The sequence below is a fragment of the Temnothorax americanus genome, unplaced genomic scaffold (assembly GCF_048541705.1).
Source record: "Temnothorax americanus isolate GAGA-0224 unplaced genomic scaffold, ASM4854170v1 Scaffold7, whole genome shotgun sequence".
Taxonomy (NCBI): Eukaryota; Metazoa; Arthropoda; class Insecta; order Hymenoptera; family Formicidae; genus Temnothorax; species Temnothorax americanus.
This window is the reverse complement of record NW_027509792.1, coordinates 3,882,946-3,901,136: the sequence shown is the minus strand read 5'-3', so window position 1 is coordinate 3,901,136 and position 18,191 is coordinate 3,882,946. Positions and strand designations below refer to the sequence as shown.

Sequence of the window (18,191 nt, the reverse complement as noted above, 5' to 3'; positions counted from 1 at the left end):
TAAAATTAAAAAGTTGTGCTGCGTGTAGTTATAGAAGTAATATATATTATTTATTTCGTAATCTTTTTATTACAATAAGTGAAACTTTTTATTACAATATTTATTAGTATAAAATAGATAGCTGAAAGATAGAATTACGTGCGGTAAATATACATAATGCATCCTACACAAGTTTTCCTTTTATGATACAAAATTTTTAATCCAGGTAACTTTGTCAATAGCCGCGACTATAAGTTATTCAATAGTGTCATGTTTGTATATTTTTAATTACATCACAATTGTGTAAAATATATGAGATATTACATGTTCTCTTTTCATACAAATATCGGTATCAGCAAATGACTTGGACAATCTGTTCGTTTAACCGTCATATATTTATATATCAGTTCTTAATTATTTTATAAAATTGCATAACAATACAACTGCTCTAATATAAAAAAAAATCATGGTTTAATAGACAATTGATATCATGTATATACATATTATCCCTAGTTTGATATTGTGATGACTAACTTGGGTTAATACGTAGTCATATGCTGATTTACTTATAATCTATGAAATTAAAAATGAAATTTGAGGAATTCTATAAAATTAGTAAATAAAATTTAGCACGGGACACACAAAATCTTGTTAACCCGAAATTAAATTTTAATGGCACCTCCATAACCATACATTTTCGCTTAATTCTATTCTCCTACGCGCGTACATTCATTCTGTATAAAATACAATAAGATGACGAATACGGCTATATATTAATAATACAAAACTCATTATTTCCTATTGTACTGCATTTCAACTAATAAAACAAATATATTAATCAAGAATATTTTTAAAGCTGCCTGTAGTATTTATATCAGTAAATAGAGATACGAAAAGATACAATTACAAAAAATAATGCACTTTAAATTTTGAACCTATCGTGTTACAAAGCAGCAATTATATTTTGGGGTATAAATGTGAACTTGTTTTTTACGTACGTCTTCAAGTAGTAAATAATTCAAAATATCGATACATAAATAAATTATAGTGTTATTAAAACCACCGCCAAGTACGCTTCTAATTTTTATTATGTTAGGGAAAGTATCTTCTTTTGACATAATATGCTATATATATTTTTCAAAACGATAATGTACGTTATATTTAATAAACTGTAATAATTATTATCTGTCGATAAAACTTTGCAAGTCCAATGTTATAATTCGTTAATTGCGTGTTTAAAAATTAGAATTCTATGCAAGTATAAATAAATTCATTTCTCTATCAAGGTATACGTTGTAGATCGGCTACAAAGTATATTAAGAATCGCTTGGCAAGACTTGGTAGAGTTTCAACACACGTATACGTCAAATTATATTACCAAAATTACTCATTGAACAAAATTCATTGAAACAAAAAGCTAAGTTTTTTTTTTTATATATGTACATCGCTTTTAGATAAACGTAACATTACAAACTTGATAAATTTCAAGCAGTAATATTTGCCAGTTTCATTCAATGAGCAATATAGGATATGGAGTCCAGCACACTTACGATACAAATTTGATTACTATTAACAGCGTGTTGGCAATAAGACTTATATTATTCTTAAGTAAACCAATATAATTGCTACAGCAATATGGCGTGTGAATATCTATATCGGAGTTAGTTAAATAAGTTTCTAAATATTTTTATCACTTTTTCTTTTCAAACTATGTAGAATGTGAATAACATCGTGCGATATATACAATCTTATTTCTTTTTTTTATTAAACAGTAGTCCAGTACAACTCATGTAGCACATTTCTGGCACAAATGAAATCTGAACTTCGTTAGTCCAAGCATATAAATAAGACGTAAAATAACAAGAACATAATCTTGAGACATAATCTATGCAAAACAAAATCCTTCTTATTAAAACAAAAAAATTTACTGCAAAATGCATTTTGAATGTAATAGATACAACAAAAAAGCTTCATATATTTAATGGAAACGAACAAAAAGAGCTGTTACGGACTTAATTTTCTAACGTTTCTTAATATTTTCACAAATGCATTTTTCTACCTTTTAATAATTTGTAATAATTTTAAACATATTAACATCCCTATGATAAAACTTTTAGGTCAAGCTACAATAATAATATTTTTCACCAGTACAAGATTTTATTTTTACAACATTCATACCAAGGATATACTAGGCAATACTAGTAATCACGGTTGCCATCAATCTAACGCTGATTTATAATTAGAATACATCGTATATACATTCACAGTCATTTTCAAATTAGTGCTTCCAAGCCATAATGTTTAATCCAGTTTTAAACAAAGAGAAAACTAGTCATGGCGGTACGTCAAAAGATAACGATATTGTAAAATTTAGTTATGCCACTTAATATTGACACATAAGGATGCAATATTTCGATTTGTTTGAACAATCGGGATATTATGGGAATGAATATTATAATAATTTAGGCTTGCCATTGGCAGTGACAGTGGCGTTCAATGTTGAATTCGTTACCGCTATTTCAGCAGCCTGCGCCACTGCTACAGACACGGACTTCTCCACAAATTGTTGGTAGACGGGCTTCATGAACTGAACAAAAGTAAAGATAATTCTTTCCATCAGTACCGCACTGTTTTATGATATGCAACACTATGATTGTATATGCTATATTTCAAATTGCGAGATTATTTTTTAGCTACAAGATGCAGCATTTACTTTATGAAATTTAATGCGTCAACATGGAAGAAATATTAAGTTACACGGAAGAAATAGAGTTTTTTGATCAAGCGCATATAGATGCATATAGATGTTTGGAAAGAAAGGTGTAATCAGTGTTAATAGAAAGTTATCAAATATATGATTGTATATGTAGCCGAATGTCATACCTTTTCGATATTTGCTCCTGTTAGCTCTCAGCTTATGACAGGAATAAAAAAAGACAATAAAAGAGAGTGATATTAATGGTTATGCTTCCATTATGAAACGACTTTGGTTAGTAATAAAAAAGGTGCAAAACATAAATGTGTACGAAACATAAAGAGTTAAAGAGAGAAGCAATTCGGAATTGAAGATAATTAAAGACTAAAATTATACAAAAGAAGAAAAGCGTGTGATCAGATATAGCCATGTCTACGAAAGGCACGATAAGTATCATGACATATAGGTATTGCAAATACAATTACAATAATGGACAGGATTAGGTATCTTAAAGTATACGTTAATTTATAACAACGATGAGCACATAGCCAGACCTGTTGCAATAAAAAAATATTACATATTAATTGTTAGATGAACATTATACTATGTTAATAATATGCAAGATATACACATATTGTGTCAAGTGCTGCTTGTATGCGACATGTAAAAACAGACATAACTTTTTATGTATGTGTGATTGTAGTGCGAATTTGAATATTTGATAAATATTTTATGCCACTAATCGTAACTTCTCTTTCATGAATTATATTTTAGATTAAAACTAACGTTGAATATATGTTAGAAAACGAGTACATTCCACGTTTATAAAACTAATAAGTGAATAAAAAAAAATCTCTACCTTTCTCAAATATCGTTTTTCATTAGTACACTGTGAACAATATAATTCTTATCAGAGAGGTGTTAACTCATACGATAAGAATAAAAAACAGGTATATAGGAAAAATAAAGAATTCTCGCGATAATTTCTAAAAAGATACTTGTACTTACATTTTCCCATATTGTACTGGCTAAGTCATCTATTTGTGTTCCAATTTCTCTGAATTCTCCGCTATACCTAAATAATATCCGAACAAAAGACGGTATTCAGAAATCCTAATCGTAGGATAATAGAAAATTGTAACAAATGCATTTATGGAAATATTAACATACCTTATATATGCCCACAAGACAAGCGTGAGGAGACCAATACCCATAATAAGATTACATACATTTGCTAACGTGTACAGACCAACAAGACCAAATATTCCAGATAAAATGTACATAGTAACGGCAATTGCGAAGAACACTGCTGGCGTTCGCGCAGCTTTAAAAATATTTTTGCTCTCATTGTGCGCCTTAAATTGCGAGAAAGCGTCATCCATGTCCTATATAGTAGAAGAAAAATAATTTATGATAAAATAAATATTTAAGAAAGAATAAATAAATAAAATTGCAAACAATAAAAAAAAAGTTAATTAAATGCATAGTTGCCTTAATCAATTTTTCCATATATATTTGACTGAATTCTTCTCCGCCCATCTTTCGTTTATTCTGGAATTGACGAAGAGCTGAGTTCATACAGTGTTGATGTTCGGATTCTAAGTGAGCGGTCGCTAAAAATGGTTTTGACCCACCGCACACGGTCTCCATCATCTGAAGGTATAAATCCTTAGCTTCTGCTACAGCGGTTAAATTGTTAGCTTCTGCTGTAGCCTGTAAATGTAAAACACGATTACTGCGGTTGAGATGATTGCTTGTTCCAGTTGAATGAAACAAAAGATCGACTTGTAAATAAAAATCGTGAATTATAGAAACCGCTAAAATTATACGTACCACAAGCATACTTTTTGGTTCGGGAAGTTCATCTCCCTTGTAAAGATTGATGTAACTCTTGAAATATTCCAACAGATCTTTCGCTTTCACGACTTGGCCGTTGATCTTCTTGGTCACCAGATTTTCCGGCGCCAGTATCATCGGTATGAGCACTTTCAACTGTTTTTTAAACTCTGCCTGTATCTCGGATAATCTACCGTCGAATATCGGATTCGTTGCGATCTCGAGACCGGGATGAGGCATGAGAAAACACGATATGTCCGAAAAACAGGACTTAATGTGCTTTCGCAAGCTCTGCAATTCCGGATGCTGCCTGTCGGAAATCTCCAGTCTCTTGTCGAGTAATTTCTTTCCGCCGTTTGCACCGTAATCGGCCTCGTACGGATAGACCCAGTCTCTGACTAAAAATTGCAATCTTTGGAAAGGCGTGCTGTCGGAGCTTTCCAGCGCCAATCTACCGTACTCGGTGAACAACTGCAGGTGCTGAAGATCATCCTCCTGAATATTTTGCGACAGATTGTATATTTGCACGGAGGACAGCATCGTACTCAACGCGAACACCGTCGCGCAGTCCCGCACCGTGGATTGACTGTCGAAAGCGCCTTGAGTGTCCATGAGAATCACAGCGATCTCTTCACCGTTCGCCAAAGTAGCAGGATAAACCTTCGACCACATCAATATTCCCGTGGTATCCCTTTCGGAACCTCCCCTCCATGAAAAACCACTTAGTGGCTCGTCCTCGGCACCCAACCAGGAATCAGTATCGTTGTGTAGCGTGTACTGTTGATTAATGTGATAAATTATTGGTAATCATTCAGTAATCGGGTTTTGTGTCGATCAATGATGAGCGAGTGAGTATTTGATAAATATCTAATTATCTATGTATGCTCTTTTCTAATTTAGATACTGATGATTAAAGTAACAAAACGCCAATTATCGAATCTGTGAATATCACCTACTTTGTTGTTCATGTAACGAAGAAAAAAGTCAAGAAGGAAACTTTTGCCTTTCCTGAAGGCACCCGCAACAGATACAACAACCACATTTCTATCTTTCACGTCGTCATGTAGGAGAATTTTTGACAATGCAGCTTCATCTAATTCAAAGGTATGATCTGGATGGGCAAGTACCACTTGCACAGGCCGCCCACCATCCGCGTCTTGCATTTGTGCATCCATCGGCGAGAGCCTTTCTATCCGATCGAGTTTTCCTAGATAATCTGCAAAAGAAAGCTGGATTAAAATATCTGTATACAAATAACAGATAATTAATAGTAATAATAATAATAATAATAATAATAATAATGCAGATATAAAAAAGATTACGTCATTAAAAGAATAAAAAAGTTATCTATTTTATCATTTTATCTTCAATATTAATGGAGCATCTCTGAAAAATAAATTTTGTCTCAAATTACAAAATAATATCAGTGCCATCGATACTTCGTTTCTCAAAAAAGCACGATGAAGAATATGACGAGGAAATTATACACAGTCATGTGGAGATTTTGACCACCAGTCGAGTACGTAAACAGGTTTCCGGTGAAATTTATTGCACACATGAAAATAGTTCAAGAATAAAACCGCTGCCAGTTACGTGTAATACGTTGGCTTGTGACATGTGTCTTGGATCAGGTGTGAGACCGATTGGCGATTTAAATCACCGATATGAGCGACCGACTGATCGAAGATCAAATGTAAATCGCCAGAAGATAAGACTGTATTGTTAAATGTTTTATCAGTTATATATAGAAAGTTATTATATAAAAAAAATTATGTACTTATTTACAGTTAGTCTTTTTATAAAATAATCTGGAAGGTCTGGGATAGAAGTTATTCGCGCTGCAGTCTTAACTATATTTTATATATTGCGGCAAAATAGTGTCATCATATAATAAAATAAAGATTTAAATCTTAATATTAACGTGTTAGTGGTTTTCTGAAGTGTAATAAATTTATCTTCATAGCGGTGTCTTCTGGTAACGTGGTAACCGCAGAAAAAGTTGAGTTTCTCCACTCAAAGAAATGACATGAGGAGTACCGTTATGATACGGAATACCAGACTTTCAAGTAATATAAATGAAGCGAAACAAGAAATGCTTGTTCTCAAAATTAATATACCATGCAATAATAAGCTAACTGCTAGACACCGTTATTTGCGTTATGAAAACGATCGGTAATAATTACACGGCAAAAAGATATACCGGAAAATTAGTACAGAAGACTTCAACATATTCCATTTCTTACGATTTTTTGTCATAAATAAGAAGAGATTTATGTTTATTTATGTTTATATATAGAATGTATAAAAAATGTGTTTTAAATTGCTATTTATGTAAAGCAAATTTATTTCCCGATTACTACTATTACTCTTGACACTTTTAATTCCTTTACGTATAATGAAATAAACATAATATGAAATAGTATACGTTCATCATTAAAAAATAAAAGAATATTTCACGGTTCTTACGATGATAATTCTCTATTATTAAAGCGCGTTACGCTCGAAGGAACTGACTTCATCACATCTTCATATAATTTTCATTAGCGATATCAAGAGATATCACGAGAAATTAAAAGTTTAATCAGCAATAAATAATGTTGATAATCAACAAGAATCAATAGAAACACATCATTTATATATCCTATTTCTGCCTATTTTAAAACATGATAAAATTTTCATTGGTAACGAGCAACAAGTCTGAAATGATAAATGAGAGTAATTAATATAGGCCGGTATGCATAGTCAGATCTTATTTCAAGACCGTCTTAAGTAATATCTTAAGATGCTAATACGGCTCTGTGATTGGTTAAAATGACATCTTAAGATTGTACTTAAGACGGTCTTAAATATGTATAAGAACCGATGATATATACCGGCCATAGAGATATAATTCGCGTAAATCTATATTTATATTTTTCCGAGACATTTCCAATTTCAACTGTAAATTCATTATCAGCAATATATTAAATCATAATATCATGTCATGCGACAGTCGATATTTTCAGTGATATCGCATGCAATGCTTCGTCATACTGAAGGTAATACATCGTACTCGGTTTATGCGCGATATCTTCAATCGTTCCTCGTGTTGCTACTTGTTTTATAATCCGATGACTATTATGTTTTTATTGACGGTCTTGCATAATTTTTCAGTCAAGAGTGCTGCAAAGACTTCAAGAGCAAGTTATATAAATAGTAAAAAATGCTAAACATAGTTATGTAATTTAAGCAATTCTCACATGAATATTCTTTTAACATCGTTAAAAAAATTTTAAATTTTTGCGCGTGAATGCGTGAGTGTATCTATCGCTTCGAATTATATCTCTTAATAATTCTTGATCGCATTTATATATTGGGATTGCTGCCAAACTATTTCAGGAACGTCCTGAATATTTATAAAGTTATCGAAGATTTCATCAGAAATACACGTACGTGGTTGATATTCCTGTTGGTATTCATGTATTAATTACGTAATATCTTAATAAAATCGAACGCATAGAATATTTTAAATTATGAGTAACGTTGAGATCAAGACCAGTACAGTGTTACACAATGAAACATCGTTTTTTTAAATCGATATAACCTTCAGCAATTACATATTGCGAACGAACAGCTATAAGTTATATTCGTGCGAATGCCACACACTTATATACTATATGGTTCCTTCTTCTCTCTACGTCTCTCTACTTCCACGAGGAATCTTCACGTCATCGTCGTTTACGTAGTAACACACTGCCGTCCGAGCTCAATGTCTCTCCTTATCTCAAAATTGTACGAATCATTATATTATTATACTACATAACGATATAAATTCCTCATTTAGAAACGGCGAAAAAAGAGCGAATGCACAAGATTCAACTAATTACAGTGTCAGAAAAAACTGAGGCAAGAGCAACAAAAGAATAATGTTGTGAACGCTATATCCAGATTATTTTATAGATTAATTTAGTTAAATTTTATTTTTTGTAAATATTATATAAATATAAAAATAACATGACATTATATATATTAAGATAAACTCAATGGAGCTGTCATTAATAATGACTCTTAATTATCACGAACAACGATATGAAGAAACGATTAAATTTAACGAAAAACTCGTGTCACATCGATCGTTCATGCGTTTAGAAGAAACGTTTTACGGTTTTCAAGAAAATTTCACATTTCCCGTGATATAATAACAAACTTTCACACACTGCATCCTTTTCTTCGAATCCTCTGAAATACATGCGACCGAGATTACGAGGACTCACGTGAATTCGAAAGACGGCTTTTGCCGCGAACGATCCGGAAAAGTTGTAAATTCGGGGCAAACCTCTCGCAAGAATCGCAGATAGAACTCGGGCGATCCCTGAGAAAGCTACTTGGCCGTAGCGAATCCGTCGCAAAAATTTGATCCAGCGCGGCGAGACTACTTGACGAGTCCTTTTTGTTGGTTTTCTCTCGTACACAAAGGAAAAGTATTTTAGCCGCGAAAAGGGGGACTCTCGTGTGCGCCTAAGAAGTCGGTTGTCGCTTAGAAATTCACACGGAATCGTTACATTTTTAGGAGGCTTTCAGCGATACGGGGCAACGGGGCTATGATCAGCGACGCGATTTACGAACGAGAAAAGGCGGAGAAACAAACGGATGGACAAACGATTTGAAGAAAGCAGCCGGACAAATACTTAAGCCGACTTGAAAAAGCAACTCACCCATATTTTCGGTTGTCTTATGCTGTTGTCGTGGTACACGGTTCACGTTCTCGTCGAGGGTCGTCATCGGGGCCTTCTCGGCTGAAAGCAAATTTTTGATACGTTTAAGTCACTGTTTCGAACACTATCATGCTCGTGCTTCGCGTAAAATCTGCTTTAAACTATTAAAAGTAATTAAAGACAGATGAATCTTATTTAAGTCGGTTTGAAATCGATAATAATCTTTCATCGATCTTTTATCCTGTCTAGGCTCTTCATAAATTTATAAATATACGAAAGAAAAGATCAACGCAACTATCGTATAAGTAAATCCAGTTTGAAATCACTGTTCCCCAAAAATTTCGTATAAATTTCAATAATCAACATTTTATTATTTTATTAAATTTTTTTATTTTAATATAAGACTTTTCAATTTCATTAATTATTTACATGAAAAGTGATTTCAAAAATAAGATCGAAAAATAAGGGAAAAGAAAAATCGGGGAACATCGAATCAAACAGTTTCTCATGCATGGACTATAGATACCGAATTAATCGACAAGAGAGAAGAGAGGAGACGATCGCGTTTCTAAAAAATTATTTGACAAACTAACTCGGCTTCTGCCGCGCTTCCACAAACACGCTACGTTGCGTGCCATTTCCGAAATCGGAATTGTTAGTCGGCGTCACATATACGGTCTGCTGCGTCCTCGTTCTCGGCGGTCTCGCCGGTTCCTTCGTTACGTTCGACCTTTCCGACGGCCTTGACCCAGAAGGGTCGTTGAGCCGTTTCCGTCTCGGCGTTATGGCTTTTCTCTCGGCCATATCACCGGCTCTCACATTCGTCACCGAATCGACACGACACCCGAACGCTCGTTAGGATTAAAACGAACGCGAATTAAATATATATCGGGACGAAACACTCGTCCGCGACGCGTAGATGCACTATGCACACACGATACTCGGATACTAAGTCCGCGAGAAGAGCCAGACTAGAAATATCCCAGTCCCCGATGGTCGGCACTCTTGAGGCCGTGCGTGACGGCGAACCTCGCTAGTTGGCAGCATCCCACGAGTGGCGATGCCGACACCGACAAGAAATCAGCCTGACACAATCGTAGAAACGGTAGTGGGGCACACACGCACATGGGCGCCGACAGAATTTTCTTCGAGTTAACGCGCGCGCGTGTGTCTGGAGTTTAAATAAATAGACTACAGCCTCACGTCATTTGGAGAAGTTATGACTCTCAAGTTATACGCGTTATACGTTCGAAAGATATACTTTGTAGATTATTTATATGTAATGTATACTTTTAATTTTTTGTTATTGTCAATGACAAAAACAAAAGGTCCCTCGTATCATAACTTAGAACCACAATATATTTATTATTGAAGACTCTAATATATATTTCTTTAATTATTTTAGAAAACTGCATTTCACGGAATACCTACAGCGTTATTATTTTTAACATCCCATATCCTTACTTCGCCACAGTTTATCTTTTATTGTCCCAAATAAATGTACGGATCTTATCAAAGAATACTAAATTTTTGTAATCGCGATTTTAAAAAGTCTTTCCAAGATATGAGTGCACAGTTTTGAGGCGACGCCGATGGAAATATACATTCGCTCCGTTTTTATGTTGGAAGTGGGGGGGTTATAGAAGTCGGCATGAAAAATGCAGGATACGATGACGATGTCATCAACGTCTTAAGATATTGCTTTACGCCGTCGAGTTCAGCTTCGCTCGACACATGGATACTAGTGGATTTAAAAGCGATTGGTGATCTCAGAGAGAAACCGAGTGCGATCAGTGATAAAAGAGAATAAAATGATGGCTATGATCAGACGTTATATTCGCTCAAAGGATAATGTTTTATGTTTCTAAAAGTGTTTGATATTATCGAACATTGATCATAATTGTGAAAGAATTAACGTGAAATAATATTACATCACGTGTTAGATTATTTTATGTGCAATTATACAATTATTTAGATCTACCGCAAAAAATAAACAAAAAAGGTGAATTCTGTCATTATATCTCGAAGCAATTTGTTTGATTTTTTGCATTTTGTACAATATAAAGAAAATGTCTTTTCAATATGTACCCTGTATTATTAAATAATACTGCTGTGATGAAAAATTAGATACTTGATCCGCTTAATAAAAATTAAGATAGTAATAAATTCTCTGTACAAGAGAGCAAGAACATAAAGAATATTTGATAAAAATTATGCACTAACGTCTGCAAAACGAGCAAACGCAAAACTTGAAGACTTCCACGCGCAGCGTAAAAACTTAATTGAACACTGCCAGCGGCAATAAGATTATTATTGATACCGATCGCAAAAGAAGCACAATTGCTGACGTCATAATTCTACAACGGTATTTCCTTCAGAGAAATATTTTGCTATAATGCTCGTATTCAATTAATATTGAAATAAGGTCACAGTGGATATGACAAATAATAATTGACAATCAATACATCAAAATTCTCATAATTAAGCATAATTTTGAACGTCTCAATCAATCTGTCGTTCGTGCCATCTAAATGGGATCATAGGAATAAGGTTTTTGGCAAGATTCTATATTCCATAGTCTGGGTGCAAAACGACTTACACGATATATCGTTTCTAATTGCAGTGTTTCACGAATAAATTTTAACGAGATGTAAAAGTAGATTATGCAGAGAAGATAACTGTTACAAATTATTAAAAACCTACTACAAAATAACGTAGAAAGTACAAGTTTTTCTTATGTATCAACATTTTCATCTACAGATTCTTTAATCGATTTAGAATTCATCCGATGAGAACATTTCTTAGAATTAAAACATTGAAACGATAACATTAAAAAACTGTCCGACGAAGAATAATTAATTAGTTTCTAAATAAGACAAAAAATCTGTAATCAGTGACGCAACAGAAAAATTAAATTCGTCGAACATTAGTTAATATCATTTTCTGAGTATCATGCATGCACCTTGGACTTTCTTGACCTTTGAATTGCTTTACGTGTCGCTTTTTGCATGAATTCGCGACGGTGTGTGACGTGGCTAGTATCCATGCGCGGACTGTAGAAGAAATAACGAGCTTTAGGTTTAATTTAGAAATGAACGACACGAGTAATTTCGTACTCTCGCATTTACAAACGCCAACTGGGAAGAAGATCGCGCCATATGTCGCAAATATTGGCACTGCATCTTCGTGGAAAGTTTTAAGTAGCGCTTCATAAATGTAATAAATAGAAATTATCGAAGAACGGGAGTACAACCTACTTGTTGACTTGGATTAAAATTGTGCTCAACTATTTTACTCCTAGATATTATCTTATATGTATTTTGATGTGTAAAAAAATATCAGATAAAATAGAAACTTTCGCGACATTTTGGAATAATTATAGGCACTTTATTTTTATAAAAGTATACGGTTAAGTAATGCTTTTAAAATATTATGCTAAGATAATACCGAAATATCATTTATTTGAATTATAATACACTTAAAAAGAAAGATAGAGCTCGTGTGGATGCTGAGACAAAGCATTTTTTTGAAAGGTTTAAGCTCTGCAATAAAATTTATTCTGCTTTAGTATACTTATGCGTTACTTTCCTACTTTGCGCGATTGTTAAACCGCACCGAAGTGACATCGGCGAGCAAGCATAATCGAAGTCAGTGGCTGTCACTATGAGGATTTTGGATCGGTAACCGATTTGCACGGGTGGTAAAGCGCGAGGTTAACGATCGCGACGGGCGTTACACGTGAAAATTACGATGTGCTTTTCCCTAAGATATTTATTTTACGAAGGTATATCTCCCCGCTAGAGCATTTACACCGTGCGGAGGCAAATGTTTTACGACAAATGAGGGTTTATTGCGAGAAGAAAAAGCGAACGGGATCGGCGAACGAGAGAGAGAGAGAGAGAGAGAGAGAGAGAGAGAGAGAGAGAGAGAGAGAGAGAGAGAGAGAGAGAGAGAGAGAAGAAATCGCCCCTCGTGTAAACGAATGTGAGTTAGGATTATTGTGGCTCCTTCAGACATCTCGGTTATCGTTAATCTCGCACACACGATGTTATCCGGCACGAGGTTTATTTATATTTCCATCTCGGCGTATATGCCGAGCATAACCGCGACTCCCGAAGTTTATGCAATACCGTATGCAGTTTGGTTATGAGCTCTGCAACGGCCCGAACGATTCTACCCTCTCGCGATTTTGCGAGTTGCAGCCGGCAGGTTCTTAAATCTTCATGACTGCGTTACGCTGAGTGAGATAAGACACGATAACATTCGATGCGAAATGGATTATAACGTAATTCCATCGTGGAGATCATAATGTAAATATTAATTTTTAACGATCGATACAAATTTAATAATTAAAACAATTTACGACAATATAATTTCTCATAATTGGATTGTTTATTTCGATGCAATTTACTATATATGTGAAAAAAGAATCATTTCTTTTAACGCGCTTCAGGTTTAATTATGGAAGGTACATCGGTCTATCGTAGTACAAGTTTTATCGCAATTTCCAGCTAATTGACTCGCGTCACTTACGCACGGTGCAGTTAGTATAGAATCAATATCCCTGAACTTGTCTCTTTTAAAGGCCACACTTTACGAAGTTACCGGGATAAGTTGGCGCGTATATACGCGTCTCTTGCGTCGTGCGATAAAACAAACAAAAGCAATATGCCTCGTCGTGCCATATGCAATCGCACTTACGCTCGTTTTTGCCGCGTGCCCCGACTAACTCGATTGCATCGTTGCGCGGGTTATGAGAAAAAACGGCAGAGATACGGCTGTGCGTCTCTCGAAAATGCTCTCGCGATCGCGTTTTAGAGCTCCGAGATTTGCGGCGTCGGTTATGCCCGCAAACGCATCACGCACGAGGTACAACTCTTTCATTTTACGACCTCGATGCCGTGCCATTCAGAACTTTGAATACAAAACGTCCTCACACTATAGGAGAGGGTTAATAAAAATTGTTTATGGGGGAACCGCGAGCACACCCGTCGTCAAACCCCGTTAAACATTGACGACCCCCTCGCAAAGAGGGGCTTTCCCTCTTTCTCTCGAATCCACATTTTCGCCATGGTATCGCTGGATCGCGATTAATGGCGTACGACCGATTGGTTTCCGATTCATCCGACTGAATAATGCAAGTCTAATTAGCGAAGTGCACAAACGCGAGAGCGCTCGATGAATCCGACTCGAGCGGAGAATTGACGCGCCGAGAACGAGCATTCGCGTTGGCTCGATCGTCAGACCTCTCTCGTCAGCCAATCGACATCCTTCGTATAACTTTGCTTTGTATCACAGTTCGAGTTATCGCGGCTTGAACAAGGGACGCAAATTGACGCACGATATACGCGCGTCTGTACTCGCATTATTTTCAAAATTGGGTTTTTTCTCCGGTTCTCGAGCGCGCACGATCGCGTATCAGTTTTTCCCAATTAGAATATCACAGCCACCTACAAAAAAAATAATTGGTAATCAGCAGCATGGAAACGTACAGCGTGTTACCGGTCGAAGAGCGATATACAGTGCTAATTTCAAGCGGATGTGAGAGAAACTCTAAAGAAGAAACACAAGTCATCAAGAAGAAGAAGAAAAAAAAAACCATTACGATCGTATACATGCATGATTGTGCTCGAAAGTCATAGATAGTGGAATCAAGGTATAGCACGCGGAAACTTTTCCCTCGTCCGAGGCTAATCGCAGTCTAACTACGTCTCGCCGGATCTATAGAGAAAGAACGCCTCATCGTGGTCAGGTCGCGAGAAGAGAAAGGTGACACGTCCCGCAGGTGGACGGCGAAGAACCGCAGGAATCAGCTTCAATTAACTCGGTGAATCGTCTCGGGCTCCGCGCCGCGCGAATCCGGTGTGTAACGCTCGGGACTTCCGCCCTAATTTATCGCGGGCGGCTCAGAAATTTATTGTCGAGGCGTTGTTTCCCGTCCCGGCGACGCGACGGGGGATCGTCGTAAACTATCGGGAAAACGGGGGGGGGGCCTCGGTTCGGCTCCCGTTTCCATCGGACGTGCATACATGGCCGCGCGCGCGCGGCGCAAAGCAAAGCTATCGATGCTTATCAATAAAACACGCGCCACGTCGGGCTGAATAGGCGTATTCGCCAATATGCGACTCTCATTTCCAATTCCGGAACGAGCTATGCGCTCGTTCGCTCGCGGTACACGCGTATATGCGCGGCGCACGCGTTATTAGAGCGTTGCGCCGCTTTGAGCGTACCGGCGCATTTTTTTTCCCATTCAACATATTGTCGCGCGGATTTCATTTAACGCGAGAAATAATATTACGACTTCCCGCTGAGAGAGAGGCATCGCCGGTGGGACGACGTTACGAGAGAGACAGAGAAAGAGAAAGAGTGCATTTCTCGGATTTCTCTGCGGGCGCGCACACGCGCGTGGCTCGTCGCCGGATTAAAGCGACACGCCGATTCTAAAAAGAGCAACTTCGTTTACAACGTACGAGCCCACATTCTCGCGTTTCCTCTCGCGCGCGTTGTTTGCCGTCCTTTGATACTTTTAATTCCGGAAATCAAATCAGTCGACGCCAGCGGGATACCCTGCAATCCGATTATCCGCGTCGCGCTCTTTCCCGCGTTTTTGCTTTTGTTTTCTATATATTTACACCGGTACTGTATTCCCCCCCCCCATCCATCGTGATAGAATAACGCGTCATCTGAAATGTAACGTCTCCTGTCCGTCTGTAGCGAATAACCGGCCGATGTGAGTGATGTGACTGAATTATATTGATTTTACGACACACTCTCAGAGAATCGCAAACTCATCCGCAATCACGTAACTGCAGATTAATTGAAACGCGCGACCGTAGATTAGTACTCATTGCAGACAATCGTAATTTCGAAGTTCTCGTTGCGAAAAGAAGCAGAGTCATTGGTCGCGGGATGTTTTTCAAGTTGGGAGTATAAACTTGTAAAACAGATTCTAGCGCAATGACTAATCACTTTTTTTTTTTTTTTAAAGAAAAACTGGTAGAGACAAAACTTTCCTGTTAACCTTGGAACAACGTATATGTATATCTATATAATATTCAGTGTTTTCGTGTTAAAACATACACGTAACTCTGGAAACGAGAAATATGTGGGTACACCGGTAAAGTTCGTAGTGCATAATTATACTGAATTTGAGTCATTTTTAACCATTCCTATATAGTCGTCGCTGTTTTCCTACTCAATTAATCGTTAATTTAACTAAACCGACAAAGTTAAAATAATTATACTGTTTTGTTGAAATAATAAATTTGAACGACACACACGGCAGTTACAAACAAAATATTATTTGACTCGAGACTCTACCTATTCGTTTAAATTTCGTCCTTAAATATTTAACAGAGTACAGCAATGTGTTTCGATTCTTTCGATTTTCTGGTTCCGCTCTGACTTTACATTGGCGTTCTTTACATTAAAAACCCGATCCATCGCGATCGACCGTCGCGATGCCATTCGCGCCTGCACGACAAACGTCGCATGATTGAAATGACCAAAATATATATAGCTGGAGCGTTCCTACGTCAGCGTTATCTCATCCACGCTGTGCAACAACCTGCGTTAGACTTGACGGAAACCTACCGAGTTTAACGCGTCGCGTCGCGTCGCGTCGTCGCCGGGGCAGTCTCTCGACTGCGATCGTGCCCACGGGGTGACGTGACGCGTGACGTGCCGCGGGAGACGAGCTCGTGCAATTCTCAAGCTTGCTGACTAATCGAAACGCAAGGTCGCGCGGATATACGCAGCGGCCGCGGCCGCGGAGAGCTGTCACGCTTTCGCCGCGAGCGGGCGGCACCTACGAGGAGAACCGAGAACCGTACTCTCCGAGGATCGCGTCGTCATCCTCGTTCTTTCGACGGGATCTCTTCTTCGTTACGTGGATTCGGCGCGCGCGTAAACGCGATATTTATAGACGCTCGCGTCGTCTGGCTGCCGTGCGACGCCGACGTGTTTTTCTCGTTACGCGAGCGCGTTATAACCTCCGCGCGAGCTGCCGCATCGCTCGCGTTCTCGATGCAATTCTTACAATCTCGGTGCCGTCACTCGAGGTTACACTTACCGGTATTTAATCACACACGGAGGCGCGAACGCGCAGCCTAAGCGCGCTTCGTCTTTCGCGAAGGAACTCGCGCGACGTCACTCTGTCTCTCTCTCTCTCTCACTCGCTCACTCACCGTCGTCCCCTTTCTCGTTTCGTCTCTCGTCACCGTGATTCGCGAGATTGCACGTCGCTCGTACTTGGACGGGAAATCGAAATTTCACGCGGACGCGCGAGGGGTATCAACGAGGATCCCGGGAATCGGGAGATGAAGCGGCACGAGCGAAGTGTCAAGCGGCGAGGAGGCATGGGACACGGCACGTTGCGCGGGTCAGCTCGCGCACAGCTGGCTCACGTCCACTCACGTCCGAGACGCGCGCGACGGGCTCGGGATCCCGGCGACGGCACGCGAGCGATCGGTGTGGCGCGGCGCCTCGCCGCGCCGGGCGAGACGATGAAAAATCAGACGAAATACTCACCCACGTATGAGCTGCCGTGACCGCCGTACTGTTTACGTTGTCCAGCGTCCGCCATATTGCGCCGCGCGTGACGTCACTTCCCGCACTTCCGCCGTTGGGCGCCACGGTCGCCCGAGTCGCCTCTCGCATAGTCAGTTTCGCCGTTTCGCGGCGAACTTCGCTCGCACGTACACGCGCGCGCGCGCTCGTTTGCATTCGCGGACCTCGCGGTGTCCAGCATTCCATTTATTTAAATTAATTTAAAGCGATGTCCATTCCCGTTTGTTTAACCATGAAACGCACAATTTTCGTAGATCATTCTAATTAGTATTTTTTAGATAAATAAATAAATTCCTGTTTAAGGAATCCTAACAAACTATTTAAAAAATTCTTCTTTACTAAATTGAACCCTTTTTAACCTTTTTCGTCTTATCGGACAATCGATAAAGTACACGCAGAGAAGGCCCTTTACGGGTGCG

General features: G+C 38.0%; 1 protein-coding gene across 7 annotated transcripts; it reads right to left on the bottom strand.

Moving 5' to 3' along the window:
• Window positions 1–28: 28 nt before the first annotated feature.
• Window positions 29–17,890, bottom strand: Atl (atlastin GTPase). 7 transcript variants are annotated; one of them, XR_013259380.1, is made up of 10 exons: window positions 17,734–17,890; window positions 9,205–9,285; window positions 5,467–5,726; window positions 4,508–5,287; window positions 4,166–4,387; window positions 3,845–4,059; window positions 3,683–3,749; window positions 3,534–3,563; window positions 2,863–3,228; window positions 2,396–2,566 (listed from the first exon to the last, which is right to left on the bottom strand). XR_013259380.1 is itself a non-coding variant. In XM_077421614.1 (9 exons), exons 1-9 carry the CDS (start codon window positions 10,006–10,008, stop codon window positions 2,432–2,434), a joined length of 2,001 nt encoding a protein of 666 aa, XP_077277740.1. In that variant the 5' UTR covers window positions 10,009–10,262; the 3' UTR covers window positions 29–2,431. The 7 variants fall into 7 exon arrangements, 2 of the variants coding, with proteins under 2 accessions (XP_077277740.1, XP_077277741.1); XR_013259382.1 differs by lacking the exon at window positions 17,734–17,890 and adding an exon at window positions 17,391–17,660; XR_013259381.1 differs by lacking the exon at window positions 17,734–17,890 and adding an exon at window positions 17,276–17,300.
• Between the last annotated feature and the right edge of the window lie 301 nt (window positions 17,891–18,191).